We start from the raw sequence: 17,057 nt of genomic DNA on the forward strand, positions 1-17,057 counted from the left end.
TCAAACAAAAGTATCTTTCCCAAAAAGTAAGCTAATAAGATTGATCTATATTATAAAGTGAAGTGTTTGATTACTTGGCTTGTCCATTCACATGTCTACTTTTCTTTTGATTTATTCATTGTACACTCTTCTTGCTAGAAAGCTTAACAATAATGCTTGACAAGCGACTTAATGTGATAAATCCATCAGCCTTGATTTTAATTGCACGTAAGATTTCACAATCTGATAAATAAAATGTCAAATTTTTATCTATTATGTTTTGCAATACGATTACTTACATTTAAATATTAATTAAGTTTTCTATGATACGATAACTATTTTCGGCTATAACGTTGGCCAACTATTTACTTGAAGCATGCATAAATTACATGCGAATCGCTATACAGACAGTGTTAGGTTCCAAAGGGGGCCATATTCCAATGATATCTGAATAAAACATGACACAGCTAGAAGGCCGTTCATCTGAAACGAAGCATCTGTAATAATATTGCAAAATTCAGAAGCATTACTACCAATTCAATCGACTGAAACAATTAGCCTCATTTATTTACAGACCGTTAAGAAATCAGGTTGTTTTTCATAGGAGTTAACACGATACGTTTATTCATGTTGTGACTTTCCTTTGGTTGCATTAAAAAAACCAAAAAGAACAGGTTAACAAAAATGGCCACTGTAGAAAGCTATCGTAATCTTCTAAAATTGCTGTCCATAAGCTCAAAAATTGTTGGGACAGAGATTTGGACAGCCCCTGGTAAATTTCTGCCTGCTTCTTATTATCTGTCCTTTCACGTGATAGTGTACTTCGTGAGTAGCATCTACACAATTACCAAGTATTCAAACGATCATCAGCACCTGATGAAAATTCTCATTACCCTGGGATCGGCAGTGCAGGTAAACGACATAATTTAAAATTAAATCTAAAGTTAAAAGCTACTCTTTATTGCAGCTGTATGTCAAGTTTTTTGTTGTCATTAAACGAGGCTTCGAATTCAAAGAGTTTACGGAATCAGTTGAGCAAGTACTATTGGTGCCATTTCAGTGTGGAAGCCCGAAAGAAGTTGCTGTCCTGCAAAGAACGGGACGTGTGATGTGGTTTATATTTCGTCTGATAGCGATCAGTTTCTCATGCTCGGGATTCGTGTTTGGATTGTACCCATTGTATGCGTATTACGCCAACGATACGGTTATGCCACTGTTTCTTTATGAACTTCCGTATTACGATTGGGGCACAACTGGCGGCTACGTAGCCAACATTTTATTTCAAGTAAACCTCTACGCACTCGGTATCGTAGGTTCAATTTCCTCAGATGTCTTATTTATTTTGTGTGCATTGTATTCGATGGCTCATGCCGACATTTTTATGTTACATCTCCACGAGCTGGAGAAAATATTGAATGATCCAGCATTTTCGGAGAATGACAACTCAGCGATGGATGTTAAGTGGAAGCAGTGCATGTACGATCACCAACAGTCTGTCAAGTGAGTGAAAAATGTAAAACACACAATTCAACCCCATCACTAACCAGTTTTGCCGATTTTCAGGTTTTTAAATAGCGTTGATGATCTTTTTAATGTATTAATATTGGTACATGTAGGAATGGGGTTATTTTCAATTTGCGACGGAATGTTGTTGGTTGCATTGGTAGGAATAAAGTATTGATGGATTCGTAAGTACGCACTAACAAACCATTTCTTTTCCATTTAGACCGATTGGTATGCTGCGTATTTTTTCCTGCTCATTTTATTTTTTCAACTTACCTTATACTTCTTAATCGGACACTATGTAGAGCTGAAGGTACATTGTCGTGATAATGTTGTAAAACTTGTTGTATTATTTTAATGAACCAATTTCCAGGTGGATGAAATGTACGACACCATCAACTCAGTGCCATGGTACAAGCTCCCGGTTAGCAATCAGAAAGAGTTTGTCTTTCTTCTCAGCCGCCAACAATGTCCACTAACTCTGATGATTTATGGATTCGCACCGCTGAACTTTACGACTTACATGACTGTAGGATAATAAACAAGTTTGAATTATTTTTAGAATATTACGATATTTTTCAATTTCAGGTTCTACGAGGGCTGTATCAGTTTTTCGTTCTTATTATGCAGTACGTCAGTTAAAGGTGGCTACAGATATACCTGACGATATTAATTTATGTTAGTTTGTTACAATGACTTAGTTTGTGTTTTTTCTGTCAGAGGATATTCGAAATCATTTGAAAAGGAATTCACATTAAATGTCACTTATAACAATATTGTTCAGCAAACTTACAAAAATGTAAGCTAATAGTATTCGTCTATAAAGTAAAAGATTTAGAGATATGGTTATTAGGCTAGTTCCTTTACATGTCTACTTATTATTTTGATTCATGCATCGTACACTCTATTCACTAGAAAGTTTAGCAATAACTCTTGAGAAACTACGTGTGTGAAAACCGAGAACTCGATGTTACTTTTCTTGTTTTAGATCTGTTAAATAAAATTTCAAACTTAGAAATTTATATTGATTATGATTACTCACATTTAAATAATAATTAAATTTTCCATCCTACGTTAAATAAAGCGTAAAGTCTCTTTTTTTATGTGGCACGACATCCCATAGTGGGACAAGGCCTCTCTCCGAAGAGAGTTTGTGTGACCGAAAGACGGTATATTATAGATCGAGATTCGATCCCACACCTGTGGTGTGGTGTTTCCTCGCGCTACCGCTGCGCCATGGGCACCCCCAAAGCCTCTTTACTACATTTAAAAATCAAAAGAAAATTATCTACGTTAACCGTTTTCCGCTACAACGTTGACCAACGATTTACTTTAATATTGCACGAATGGCATGGGAATCACTAATACATACAGTGTTAGGTCCCACAGGGGGCCATGTGTTATTTTCCAATGATATCTGAATAAAACATGGATGATACGTCTGAAAAAAATGCATCTGCAACAGTATTGCGAAATTCAGAAGCTACAACAATTCAATCGGCTGAAACAATCAGCCTCATTCATTTACAGACCATTAAGTAATCAGGTTGTTTTTATTCAATTCGTGACATTCCTTTGGTTGCATTAAAAACATAAAACAACAGGTTAATAAAAATGGCCACCGTAGAAAGCTATCGTAATCTTCTGAACTTGCTAACCATAAGCTCAAAAATTGTTGGAACAGAAATTTGGACAGCTCCCGGTAGATTTCGGCCCGCATCTTATTATCTGTCCTTCCACGTGATAGTGTATTTTGTGAGCACCATTTATACCTTGGCTAAGTACTCAAACGATCCACTGCATATGATGAAGATCCTTATAACTTTGGGCCCTGCGGTAGCTGTAAGTACTGACGTACAGCATTTCGTATGTTTCTATTTCTTATATTTTCACGGGAGTGTCCCTCTGTATAATTTCAGCTTTACATAAAATTTTTTGTTCTAATCTTCAGAAGTTTCAAGTTTAAGAGCTTCACTGATTTGATTGAGGAAGAATTATTAAAGCCTTTTGAAAACGGAAATGCCGAGGAGGTGGCGGTGCTGGAAAGAACGGGTCAAATTCTTTGGGTGATTGGTCGCCTGATGTTTATTTGTTTCGGCTGCTCAGGAATATTTTTTGGAATGTACACAGTTTACGAATATTACGTCAATGGTGCGCTGCTTCCACTATTTCTTTATGAACTGCCGTACTATGATTGGAGCACAAAGGGAGGCTATCTAACCAACAAGTTGTTTCAAGTGCACCTGTACGCCATTGGTGTGTTTGGGGCGTCATTTACGGAGTTTTTGTTTATTATGTATGCATTATACGCATCGGCTTATGTCGATATATGCCTTGTGCATCTTCGGGAGTTACGATATCTGCTGAATGATGTTGAATTTGTAGAAAATAATAATGGATCTGTGATACGTCAAAAGTGGATGGAGTGTATCCATAATCATCAGCAAGCCTTAAGGTAATTGCGGGAGGAGATGTTACTTGAATACGACCCTAATTATTTGATGTTGTTCTTAATCTATGTTGGCTCGTTTGCAGATTTCTAGACAGTGTCGAGGATTTGTTTAAGCTCATATTTTTGAGTCAGGTATGGAATGGCGTAATTTCTTTATGCGTTGGTGTGCTGTTAATCTTGTTGGTAAGCATGCGCATATGAAAAATTTAAATTTTTCATTTCTTATATGAGAGGGTTATGTACACATGCCTTACAGTATCTTTTCTCATACAGACTGATTGGTATGCAGCATACTTTTTCGTATTGATTATCTTTTTGGATTTTACCTCTTACTTCTTGATTGGACACTACGTTGAACTGAAGGTAAGAAGAGAAAAATATCTTCCCAAAGTAAATTATACCATTTAAAGTCAACCGTTTTCAGGTAGATGACATGTACGACACCATCAACTCTGTTCCATGGTACAACCTCCCGATTAGCAAACAGAAAGAGTTCATTTTTCTTCTTAGTCGTCAGCAACGTCCTATGATAATGACGGTGTATGGATTTGCACCGCTAAACTTTGCAACCTACACATATGTAAGAAACTATGCTATATCCATCCGTTAATTTCACTATTGAAAACAACAAATATGTTTCTTGTTGCAGATTCTTAGAGTATTATATCAGTATTCCGTTATGGTTATGCAATATGTTGTTTAACATTGCAATATGTTATGTCCCTTGCCAGCACCTTAGAAAAGCGATTTGAAAAACACAACTACAGATTTTACAGCATTAAATTTTTTTGTAATAGCATTGCAATGTATTCACAGAAAAACAAACTATGCAGTTTTAACATTCAAATAAAAATAGTTTTATGTGTTGCCTGAAAAAAAATGCTATCTTCCTTACCGCATGATAAATATATTCGACGGTGATGCATACTTGTTAACAGCAAATCCACAAAATAAGTAGCCTTCCATAACAGTGCTTTAAATTATGAATCATTACGGATCATTTACCCAATAAAGACACCAGCCTTGGAATGTTTGAGTTACTATTCCACCATTTCCCAATATTACATTTCAATAGAAGACAAACATCAACTCACTAGTTGATACCATTAGAAAATAATTAACAACTATCATATGTCTCTCTCAACAACAAGTAAATGTGTATTAAAAATACCTGAGACATGAAACATGTAAAAATTATTAATTTTATCCTACCCTTCTAAACTATATTCTACTCACAAACAAAGTAAGTGGTTTAATAGGGTATTTCGATTTCATACCATGCGGAATTGAATGAATTATTTGTTACAAAAAGTTTAATCTTACTGCTGATACCGAAACGAGTTCAACAATTCCCATCCGGATTGGATGACTCCGAAGGAACAGAGGTATGAAAGTATTCGTGTAAAACTGCAGCAGTAATTAAATTAACGTCGTACTCTGAGTGCGTATTTATGATACCATCGGGCACTTTCGGTGTTTAGTGGAGCTTCAGTCCGGTAGTAACAGCTTCAGCAGAAAGACCTGTAGACTCATGTCATTCGTTTTCTTTATCGTACCGTTTCCGTCTCGTTATCGATAATCGGTTGTGGTCAGGCGGGTGCAGTGTTTGGTTTGCGTTGGGTACGGTTTGGATGCCGGATGGCAGACTCTACGACAACAGATGGTGAAGTGGCCGAAGTGCGACGTCGTTCCCCTAGGGCTCGAGCCCGCGCGAAAATTGATGTTTGTGTGCCAACGCAGCCACACCGCCCTTCGTGGGCCAGCGAGGACTCGGACGGAGAGGAAAGTGAATGTGATGACGAACAAAGGTCCGGGTTGCTTCGGTTTCGTTCCGGATCTCCACGACCAGATCCACCGGGAGTAGACACGGTAGACCCATCGTTGGTTCCCGGCTACATCCGGCTACAGGAAGAATACATAGAACCATCGGTGGTGGTGTTAAAGAACGGTATAGTCGCTGATGAAGGCACTCCGGATGCACCGATGGAGTCACCGAGGGCTCCCGGTGGGAAATTGACTTTTAATCTAACCCCGGAGCAGCTTGGAACGAGGAGTGGTACCTCGCGGCGCACGAGTCGAGGTGACGGTGTATCTTCCGCGCTCCCAGTGGACTTGGAAAAGTCATTGGGAAGGTCGCTGGTTGGGATAGGCAGTCCACGAAAGAGTAGTCTGCGGCGTAGCTCGGTCTACAGCAATCAGTCAGAGCTGGACAAACAGCTACAGGATTCGGAGCAGCTGGGACCGCAGGAGCGTACACAATCACTTCCGGGCTGTACGGGGCTACTCTACGATGGACCGCAAACTATAGAAGCAGGTACACGGAACATGATGATGGTGATGACGATGGTAGCCGGTGCGAACGGTGGAAAGGAGGTACAAGGATCCAGTGGTGCGATGCACTCTAGAACAATCAGCCCAACACTGGAACTTGTCGGAGGTCAGCGGAAGGAACCGATGCAGGCGAATAAATTTGACGAGATATCGTAAGTATCCACCACCAGAGTCCAGCTTCACCTCGCAAGAGTCTAACGAATAAACACACCTGACTCACGAACGACACGCCATGTTGCATTCCCAAAAAATCTGAACTCTTCAGCACCGTTTATGACCACTTTCCGACCGATTTTCTGCCTGAGAAGTACCTGTGCGGACTCTGCCGGAAGCTGCTGCGAGAGCCACGTGTGCTTGAGTGCTTGCACACGTTTTGTCGAGCTTGCCTAGGCCGTGTGGCGTCGGAAGCCACGCGCGGACAGGACAGTGCCCTGTTCTGGCATCGGCTGCACAAGAGTGCCGACTTCGACTGGGACCGTAAGCAATAAGAGGTCAAAGAGCCACCACACACACTGAAAACATCTACCCTTTGCATTCTCCCAGTCGTTCACTATACACTTGCAATCTGAAAAGCTGTTCCTCTTTCCTTGGTATTTGTTGTTAGTTAGTTTATTTTTTTTCCCCGCTTGTCCAGGTGTTTGCTAAGTTTTACGGAGAACCGAGTGTACTGCGGCACCTTCGATAAGCATGGATTTATTGTGCCACATGTGCAGCACGTGCTAACGCCGCGGTTGGGTTGTGCCGAGACTTTTCTACGGCTTCGTCTGGTCGCGTTTCCTGAAGGCGCTTTATGTTTTTTTAATTTCACCACAATTCAAGTGTATAGCACGGCAGCAAAAGCGACAAATAAATATACATTAGACGTAAACCGATTCACCAGCTGAGCACATTGAGGGCAGTAGTGCATTTTAGAATAGAATGGTATAATTTAAAACATATTAATAATGGTTTTAGATTCACAGTACAAAGTTGGACCAAATATCATTTTATTGTAGTACGTATTCGTTATATCATGTTATTGTTGTAGAGGTCAACTTTTTCCCAAGGGTCTAAACTGTACGAACCTTATTCCAGCTTATCTAAAGTATTCCTCTAGCATCCCAATGTTTTGCTAGTATCCTTCAACACCATCCAGCTGATGAAATTTCCGGATCTTTACATTTGTTGGGGTTTTCAACTCCATTCTAATCAATTTGTTAAATAAAAAACAGCTTTTTTCTGTTCATTCTCAGTACCGGGGAACGAAAAGAGTGCAGAAAACTCTTTAAGGGTATCATTAAATAATCACATCGATGATGCTGGTGCAGCTGCTTCTCCAATCAGCCCCTTCTTGCTCAACGGTGGAAGCGAGTCACGCTTCGACCAGCTGCGCACCACATTTCAGAGCTTTCGGGAGCAGCACTGCTTACGGTCACCAGTGAGGACCTCCGAAAAGGTACGTAAACGCCAGAACAAAACCTTGCTGGCATTGTGAGACTTCCAATTCGTACCAACCGGCAATAAGCTTTATCTGCTAAGAGGCTTTTACAAGACATGCAGCGGATGACCGCACTGGGGCACAATTAATAATCATCAAGTTGCAGGGGGATTTGCAGACAAAAGTAATCACTTTCCGTCGAGCCAAAGAGTTGAAAGTGTAAGATAAAAAAGTGTCACAATCCGTCTTATTTCATTTTTTGTAGAATGATTGGTTGGTTGGAGTTAGTTTAAATAGCACAGAAAATCACATCACACATAGTGAGCAATGTAAAACTCATGCATATGAAGCGAATGTAATACAGTAATGTTGCATTTTTATGGGATCCTAGTTAAGCGACCGTAGAAGCAGTTAGGTAGAGCGAGAAGGAAATGAAAGGCGAGCCATTCCTTAGAACACATATTCCTTACAATTGCATCCCAACTAGCAGGTGTCACCCAGTTTCCCAGGTGCATTCTTCAAAAGCATATTTTCAGCAGCACATCCCTGCGATCGTCTTCGTATGTCACCACACATGTGCTCGTCGTTAGACGACGCCTTTGCTGTATTTTCTTTCTTTTCCTCCTTCCCTCGTATCGTTGTCAGGACGCCCCGGATAAAGTAAAGGCCCGCGTAATGTACGATGACAAAGAAAAAGTTCTCATCTGTCCCACCTGTAAGCAGCCGAGCGAGCTGCCGGCCGGTCCGTGTGGAGTCAGCCAGCTGCCGCAGCACTTTGTGCTGGCCAGGAAAATCGAGAACATCATTTCCCAACACGGTACATCGTCCGTCTCCACCTCCGCCCACGGGTCTCCCACATGCACACCTACGCTGGCGGTTGGATCGGCCCTCTGTGAGTTATGCTCCAGCGAGGTTACGGTAAGTTAAACAGTGGAGGAAACAGTGCTCTTCTTATCACAGGGATATCAGTTTTACACCACGTTTGTTTGAAGGCGTTGGTTGATGTTTTCGAACCCGCGGGGGAAAAGGTGCAATCGCGAGAAGGGGAAACATCTGGATTGGATTGGATTGGAAAGTGGTGCAAAGTTTTGACATTTATCATTCAACGCATTCTACTGCTTTTGTTCCTTTTTTTTCATGAAAACATTTACCATCGCATCCATGTGCAGTTGGAGTGATGTTCAAGTTCATATATAGATTTTTTTTTTTGCTGTTCTTTGCATAGAGAGAATGAGAATATAAAGCTACCGCAAACCGCTTTATATTCCACTGAGAGATGGTGTGGTTTTGAAATATCGCTCCGTATAAGTAATTGTCACATGAGAAAATATTGTAGCAATTCCCTTGTTTAACGTGTTCAATTTATTTTTTCTTTTTCTGCAGGGAAAACTTCTCACAGTGACACTAGATTCAATTATTTTGGAACTTACTACAATATAGTTTTTAAAACATCATGGACTATACCGAACAAAACCTTTTATTTTAAATTATGTCTAAATTAGTGTTGATTTGATTTATTCAAGAATTAATTATTTCGGTTCAAATACACTTACTTCCTTTAGTTCAGTCAATGAACTTAAATTAAAAGACGTTCATCATCACCACAACCTAAAATCGATGCGATAATTCACTTTGAAAGTACTACAATTGATTTAAAATTAGTATGCTATAAAAATTCAACGAAATGGCAATGCAAAACCACTACCCTTGATTTCAGAACTCAAGTAAAATAACTTGTTTACTTTTCCGAAATTGGTTTACAATATCGTTTCCTCCATTATGACAGAAAGAGCAAGAAAAACTAATGATAATTTATGCATGGCCCGTCACCCAATCCAATTCCATCGGTTAGATAACGATCAGCCACCATAACGTGGTCAACGCAGTCGATAGTAGATCGGGCTACCGCGAGACCAAATTCGCACACCTTCACCAGTCTTGTGGACTTGGGGATTTTTATTTCAGTTTCACACCTCTTTCCGGTGACATTTTTCTATTCTCGTTTCAGCGTGTTTTTTCAGTTTTGTGAATGCTTGTAGTGAGTAGCAGTTCGTTACACACGCTTCAGTTTGCCCGGACCCCGATCCGGAGCCAGTTTTAAACTAATTCGATTTCCCCATGTTCTTTCTCGCACGCTCACTTTTTCGATTCCGATGGGAAAATCGATTTACCAATCGGTGCAAAAACTACTATGTGAAAAAAAATCACAATGGACGATTGCATTGACATTGCGCGGATTTCATTCCCGGAATCTCGGATCCGCCAGGCGACCGTGTCCTGCCAAACGTGCTCGCTGCAGTTGTGCAACTTTTGCAAGGAAGCTCACAAACGGCAGCGCAGCACAGCATCGCATGGCATCGTCCGGCTCGGGGTCGGCGAGAGGCTGAGGCGGAGTTGCACCCGACCCGCACGGCCACGGAGCGTCGGGGAGGACGACGAGCGCGGCGAGTCGATTAAATGTCCGATGCATCCGGAACAGCAATTAAAACTCTTCTGCACCACCTGCCATCAGGTGATCTGCGGCGAGTGCAGCACGCTGTTGCACCGGGACCATCGCTGCACGACGGTGGCGAGGGCGGGCCGAGTTTACGGGCGGTTCGTGCGAAGCGCCATCGAGCAGACGCGGCCCCTGGAGGATTACGCGCTGCAGCAGGTGGGTAAGCTGAACGACCTGACCGTGCGCATCAACAGCCGGTGTGAGGCCGTACAGCGCGAGGTGGACGCATTCGTGGACGAGTACGTGGCCGCCCTCGAGGAACACCGGAAGGCATTGACCGGGCAGATCGGTGACATCCGGCAGGCGAAGACAGACATGATAATGGCGCAAAAGTTGGACCTCGGTAAGTCAACTGCAACACCTTCCATAGAAGCGTACGGGGGTCGGCAACCGTAAATAAAATATTGGACTCTCTTTATGAAGCAGAAAAAAAATTGCAATGTTTTAGGATATTATAAATTTCCTGGCCACTTTTACTCAATTGAGCGGTTTTTGATGATTTCCTGCTAATTTATTTGTATAAACTATAAGGTTGGAAAACACGATTATTGGGATCACGCACCAAAAGCACTATAATGTCAAAGAGAAGACTTGAATGCATGAATAGAATAAACGAAAAAGATCTATGGAACCTGAGGCGAACCTATCTTTCCGTTGAGAGAAAAACTTGCCGATGCATTATTATTTGAGAGATATTTCCACTAACAGTAATATTTGCAGTTGAAACATTATTTTCAAAGAAGCGACTAGAACTTACGTTTAGCAAATAGAAATCCGATATTCATCATGGCTTCTTTCTACACAATTTATAAGCATGCAAATATCGGATGGAACGGGTTTCCAAGAGTTGTTTTGCATAAAGAGTAAAACGTCCTTGAAATTAATCGTAGAAAGAAGTGCATTCTGTTCACACAGAGCAACTCCGTAATAGTATTCTGTCACCTACAGAAAATTTGGTGTTAGAAGCGGAGTTTTAAAAATACAACACAAACAATACCTCGATTGCAATGTGTCAATTAATTTAAATCTCGGCCTCTCTTTCTCTTTCTCTTTTTCTCTCTACAGAGCACCGTTCACAAAATGCCCGTGTGGCAATCGAGTTCGCCGAGGAGTTAATGGCTGAGGGTAGCGACGTGGAAAACTTGGTATTCGTAAGCATCCTGCTGAAGCGATTCGAGCAGTGCCTCAAGCCATCCCGTTCGGTCGACCGCACCGTCACCGACATGCTGCAGTTCCTGGCGGATGAGGAAGCCCCGAGTGCCCGGGTTCAGACCGGAGTTCCCTTGTATGGCATCGTGACAACCCAGAGCGCTGATCCGCGCCATAGCACCCTGGAGCATTCGGTCGGCGAGCTGGCGGTTCTGAAGGCCCACAAGCGCGTCCTGCTGACGCTGGTCGTGCGGGACCACGAGGGGCGCCGGTTGACACACGGTGGAATTACGGTACAGACGGATCTTCGCTTCCGGGACAACGAAGACCACTCGGTTGCGGTTTCTGTCGTCGATAACCGGGATGGCTCGTACGCGCTGTCGTTCGTGCCACCGCGTGCTGGCGTGATGCATCTGATGCTTTCGGTTGACGGGAAAATTATTGAGGTACGCTACGACGCACAACGAACCTCGGAAGCCTAGGGGAACCTACTGGAGATTTAATGAACAAAACACAAGCAGATTGATTGAGGAAATGACTATAGTGATCGATTGGATGATGCTTTCCATCTCGCCTTCCTTCGCAGGAGTGTCCTATCGCCCTACGGATCCACAAGCTGCGACCACACTATGGGGTGTTTCACTGCTGCACGTTCTGCTCGAGCAGCGGCTCGAAGGCGAGTACCTGCGCCTGTGGGGGCATCATGCCCGGAGGCTACCAAGGATGCGGCCATGGACATGACGGACATCCCGGTCAACGGCACTGGTCCTGCTGCGGGAGTCTTCAGCAGCATTCCGACTGCACCGCTAGCCGAATTGGAAGGAAACACAGCGAATAAACAACCGTCAGGACGAAAACAAAATCGTTAGCTCAGCAGGAAAGCGTGTTTGAGCACATGCCGGGTCGCTAAGCATTATCTCACGAGCAACGCCGAGTAACTCGTGGTGTCGTGAAGTGCCTAGCAACGTTCGACTTCCCATTTCAAATAACGTACTCACTCAATCGTGTCCTAGGCAAAACCATGTCATGCATATTCGAGGTGATTAGCCTAGGTTGGGAAAAATGTTTTAGAAACTTAAAGTAACTTTCATGCAATGTAAAGCAACAGAAACCTCCGTTAATAATGATGGACATCATCAGTAAAGTAGCTTTTCCGCTACTTACTTACGCACGGTACGAAGGATAAATTATTTCATTGGGCTGTTATAAATTTCATTCATTGTATTGAGCGCATAAAATATTGTCTCTAGTCAGAACATTTATGTACCGTATCGTTATTGCCTTTCCATAGAAAAGTACTGCTCCAGCAAATCATGAAGTATTTTTGAAGTTTAAATTTATTAAATACAATTGAACAATTTATTGCCTCCGTTCAAATGAAATGAACTGTCCCCAAATATCCTCTCCCACTGGGGAACACAAATGCATCGATGATTTATAACGAGGGTTATTCAATGTTTATTTTATGTATCTGCAATTAGAAGCGTCGAAAACAATCCAGCGCTAACACGGAATGCAATGGTGAAGTGAACATGTACGCAGTTCAGTATCGTAGAGATGAAACTGATAAAACTTGGCATATGGAAGTAAATTTACGTCCTGCAGGAAACTTTTATCATTACAAACGAGGATGAAATCAATATTGGTGCTGAAGTTTATTAGTCAAATGGCGCTGATTTACTTTCATTTCGTATTGAAATCATTGAAACCAAAACTAGGTTGAAGGGTGTTTTTCCTTACCAGGCTATTTAAATCCGGTGCCTTTTGTTTGCCATGTATTTGTTATAATTTTCATCATGTTTTTAATTTAATTGCAGTCGTTTGATACTTCACAAACTTATAAGTTTTTTTTTGTTTACGTCGAAAAACATGGACGTGTTCATGGTTGGGATTTTTATTTTCGTTTTCGCTACTCATCACATTTTTCATTCACAAAACTAACATAATGATGTATGCTTTGCTTATTTGAAAAAGGTTGGCCAATGAAACCGGCACTTATTCAGTTTTCGTTGACATTTATTGCATCCAAAAAACAATTAACAGCTACGTTTTTAGTGCAGTTCCATCTGAAAAGGTCATTTTGAAGATTAACTTCTACCTCGCTAACCCGAGATGGACAACACGGGATGGCAGTCGTGAAAGGTCATCAAATTGTTTCACGAGCAAAACAAGAAATACAAAAACGCAACAGCAATAACAAAATTCAACGTTCCTTTAAACATTAATTACAAGTATCCCTTTGTTTAGGTGTTGTTTGGGTGTTTGGGCCCGTTCGCGGTGGGACAACGGAATGGGCTAATTGATGAAATATTTTATCCTTCCTCATCCCTTCTCAGTTTGCGGAACGAAATGTAGAATCAGTAAATAAAACCTTTTTTTGTATGTTGATGAAAAACCCCATACATCGACCGGGAGAGCGGGTCACCAATGTCCCGAACATCCCAGAGTTAATGGTTTCGGTGTTGTGTTTCCTAATGCTTTTCGGTTCTCTCTTTGGTTCCACCTTCTCCCGGCGCATAGGGTAATTTATTGGACTGGTGTGCGTTTTTATTTCAAACTGTAGCACCTAGCAAAAAAAACAAAGTGAGAAAGTGTGTTTTTAAACGGACAGAGGATTCGGAAGATGTAATTTATGCTGTTTGCACTGGCAGAGAACAAGCTCACACTAAACTTTTACAGGGTCGGTTCGGATCATTTGGTGGGAAAATGATTTGTTACTCAATTAGAAAATGCACAATGTCCTTACGAAGGGTCAAGGGATGTGGTGCTCGTAAGCCGTCATTTTAATATACGTTCTATTTTTAACAATTTGATTACAACGAATCTGTTACTATTACAAATTGATTACTCTTGTTGACATTCTTATTGGAGTTCATCTAAAAGGAAAGCTGATTCGAAGTTTAACGGGCATGACATATTGGCGCACAATCAGTTACACTTTATAGCCTATCATGCGACTGTAGCTGTTGAAAGGCTTCGATTTCTTCAACCCTCTTGCGATGGATGAGTGCAATTTTCATCCTCGCCATAAGTTTCGTCCTCTCAATCGACGAGACATTGGTTCGGTGACACATGACTGCGTTGCGATTATGAATCCCTTCCTTCCGTGAAGTCTCGTGAAGGGATTGAGAAAGATTTATGTTCATCTGGCTCGGAAGAGATTCTGGTCTTCTTCTGCTGCTGCTACTGCTGACAAGCTTGAATATCGATTTCTGCAGCTTCACTGCACTGCAGTCAGTGCTGATTGTGAACTGTTCTACTACATATTTCGTCAGCGCAGGATTTTCCTACCATTGCACTTCTCGAGCTGAGCCCGTGTTATATTTCGATTTCCAACTATTACTCTGCCCGATGAATCAATTATTGATGATGAAGACTGCAGACAAATCAATAACATCCGAACGGGCTGACGGATAAAGCACCGAAGACAATGCACCAGTTTCTTCTGCAAATCGAACTGATGCAACAGTGTATGCAGTTTCCTTACGCCAGAGTATCAGGCTTCGTATGAGCAACGTAATATTGCAGCACACACTGAATTAGCATAAACACACCGGAGCAGGAGGTATGTAATATTCAAATCAACGATTGGATTAGTTTGTTCATGATTGGCTTCCGCCGGGACGCATGGATTTATGCACCCAATCTAATAGGTTATGTAATAAATCTGGATGTCAAAAGCAAACCCGGGGGCGATTTGATTACACGACAGCATGATTAATGCAGGGTTTTGTGTCTGTGCGTCCACTGTTGCGCAAATGTCATTTGAAGCTTAAAATAGTGGGGGAAGAGTGGAAAGCTTAATATGTCATACATATTAGGGCCGAGAATCTATTCGTCTTCCACGCATCTAATTTCAATGTTTATTTAAGCATGTAGCGTTACGTTTGAGTGTTTTTTATTTAATTTGACAATGTACAATTGTTGTCTAATTGTTGTTTTATCTATACTCATTTCTGTTCATGGTGACCGATCTTTGAAAACTTAAAGTCAGAACGAACAGTTAATAAAACAATTTTATTATCCATAAAACAAACAAAACCACGCACAGAATAGTAAAATGTACGATGGTGAGATTGAGGGTTGAGTAAACACTTACCTTTCGTTCGATTATACTGTCCATAAAAAAATTTACCCATAGATCCACAAACAAAACCGTGACCACCTCGTATACCACATACCAATCGGTCTAGTGAGATGTAGGTAACATAAAAGCTTGGTATTTAAATACTTTCGTCAGTTTGATGGCTATGAGCCTTGGGTTCCAGTTTCCTAATCTTCACTGTTCCTTTACCAAACATGTCCTGCTGTCGCTGTCCAATCGATGATAGAACATTCAATGAAACATATAGGCTCCTGACGCCCCTTTCTCAGATATACCAGCAGCGGATATGTTACGAAAAGGAACAACGCTCCGAAGTAGAGTGAGGTTAATGTGTGCCCGATAATAAACAGGGTACAACAATCCTGTACGTCACCAGCAAGCGATACTCGCTAATGGAGGAACTGTAAATGTTCTAAATCTTTTCCTCGAAACGATCGCTCAGTCGACAAATTTGTCCGCGGTTCTGAAAAAAGGAGAATTAATTGAAAGCCAACGTGAACATCGTGAAGAACAAACTCTAAGACAGGAGCATCTCCAGAGCCTTGCAATATCTGAACAGACTGGTAAGTGCAAAGAAACCTGACATTGCAACCAGAATCCGCACTTGTGCTGGAGTAATCCGATAGCTGCTCGGGCGACTCACCGTCTGCAGTCAGTTGACCCAGATTCTATAATGCTCTGAGGCGGTCGTCATTTTGACTTCTACTGTTCCACCACAACAGGCTAGGATAGAAGTTGGTAAGGATTTTCAAGGACGTTCTTTGTTGGAATTGTGGTTCAGAATTGTATTAACAAGGAAGGATTCACAGTGGTGTGCATTTTTGTTTTCATTGCGTTTTTGCAATTTCTTGTGTTTTAAGAAAATAATTGCTTGCTGTCATTCGAGACGACGGGACGAGACGATATTTTTTTCGATACGCCATTCAACATTAAAAAGGCAACTTTATGCATAAACAAATTTATCTTTGCTTTATTTTCTAACTGCTCTGTCGAAACATTTTTGGTTGCAGCTCGCAAGCGATGGCCTTGGCGAACAAAACTATGTTCATCTGTCTATATGCTATTACGGGCTTCGGTGTTGGTGTTGCCTTTCAGTTCCCTTCTTATAAGCCACAAGAGGTGATGCAATAACTAATCTTTCATGAGTTTAGTAAATTCACTCGCGTCATAATGCTACCTCTTGTAACTTTCTTCTTTCAACCTTCAGAAATCTTGCTAAGCCACTGCTCGTTCACACTGTTTTAATTTCCTTGAGTACTAATGTAAGAATGAAAACATCAACAACCTTTATGCGCCTACTGCTTTTGGTAGGATTTGACTTTTTTCTTTTGCTGTACGTGTCACAGTAAAACATTCTTGTATAAGCGTCAGATTTTACATTTGTAGCATTTTCATTTGTATTTGCCTCATTTTCTCGCTGTGCGTGAAGCGAGAGTCGCTTTGCAAAAAATAAAAACATGATTGTACGATTAGCTTTGCACTTGGTCGAAAATGACAAGGTCGCTTTTGTTCTTATTCATAGTGTCTGAGTATTTCTTATACTCTGTACATAACTTTATTTTTCTTACTCTGTTTAAATGTTGTATGAATGTTCTAAAGCATGCCGTATGCAAGCCAGGAACGT

At 41.3% G+C, this 17,057-nt stretch overlaps 3 protein-coding genes across 3 annotated transcripts; all 3 read left to right on the forward strand.

Annotated features, from left to right (window-relative positions):
- The first annotated feature begins 663 nt into the window (after positions 1-663).
- LOC131293329 (putative odorant receptor 83c) lies at positions 664-2,124 on the forward strand. The gene is made up of 5 exons (XM_058321408.1): positions 664-685; positions 797-891; positions 1,706-1,795; positions 1,856-2,011; positions 2,071-2,124. Exons 1-5 carry the CDS (start codon positions 664-666, stop codon positions 2,122-2,124), a joined length of 417 nt encoding a protein of 138 aa, XP_058177391.1.
- A 972-nt stretch (positions 2,125-3,096) lies between these two features.
- Positions 3,097-4,637, forward strand: LOC131293330 (uncharacterized). Its single transcript, XM_058321409.1, has 6 exons — positions 3,097-3,263; positions 3,434-3,937; positions 4,018-4,117; positions 4,208-4,297; positions 4,359-4,514; positions 4,584-4,637. Exons 1-6 carry the CDS (start codon positions 3,097-3,099, stop codon positions 4,635-4,637), a joined length of 1,071 nt encoding a protein of 356 aa, XP_058177392.1.
- A 935-nt stretch (positions 4,638-5,572) lies between these two features.
- LOC131293331 (uncharacterized) lies at positions 5,573-12,166 on the forward strand. The gene is made up of 7 exons (XM_058321410.1): positions 5,573-6,417; positions 6,531-6,742; positions 7,498-7,700; positions 8,328-8,600; positions 9,949-10,522; positions 11,245-11,774; positions 11,915-12,166. Exons 1-7 carry the CDS (start codon positions 5,573-5,575, stop codon positions 12,164-12,166), a joined length of 2,889 nt encoding a protein of 962 aa, XP_058177393.1.
- Positions 12,167-17,057: the final 4,891 nt, after the last annotated feature.

Source organism: Anopheles ziemanni, chromosome 2, assembly GCF_943734765.1.
Source record: "Anopheles ziemanni chromosome 2, idAnoZiCoDA_A2_x.2, whole genome shotgun sequence".
NCBI classification, from domain to species: domain Eukaryota; kingdom Metazoa; phylum Arthropoda; class Insecta; order Diptera; family Culicidae; genus Anopheles; species Anopheles ziemanni.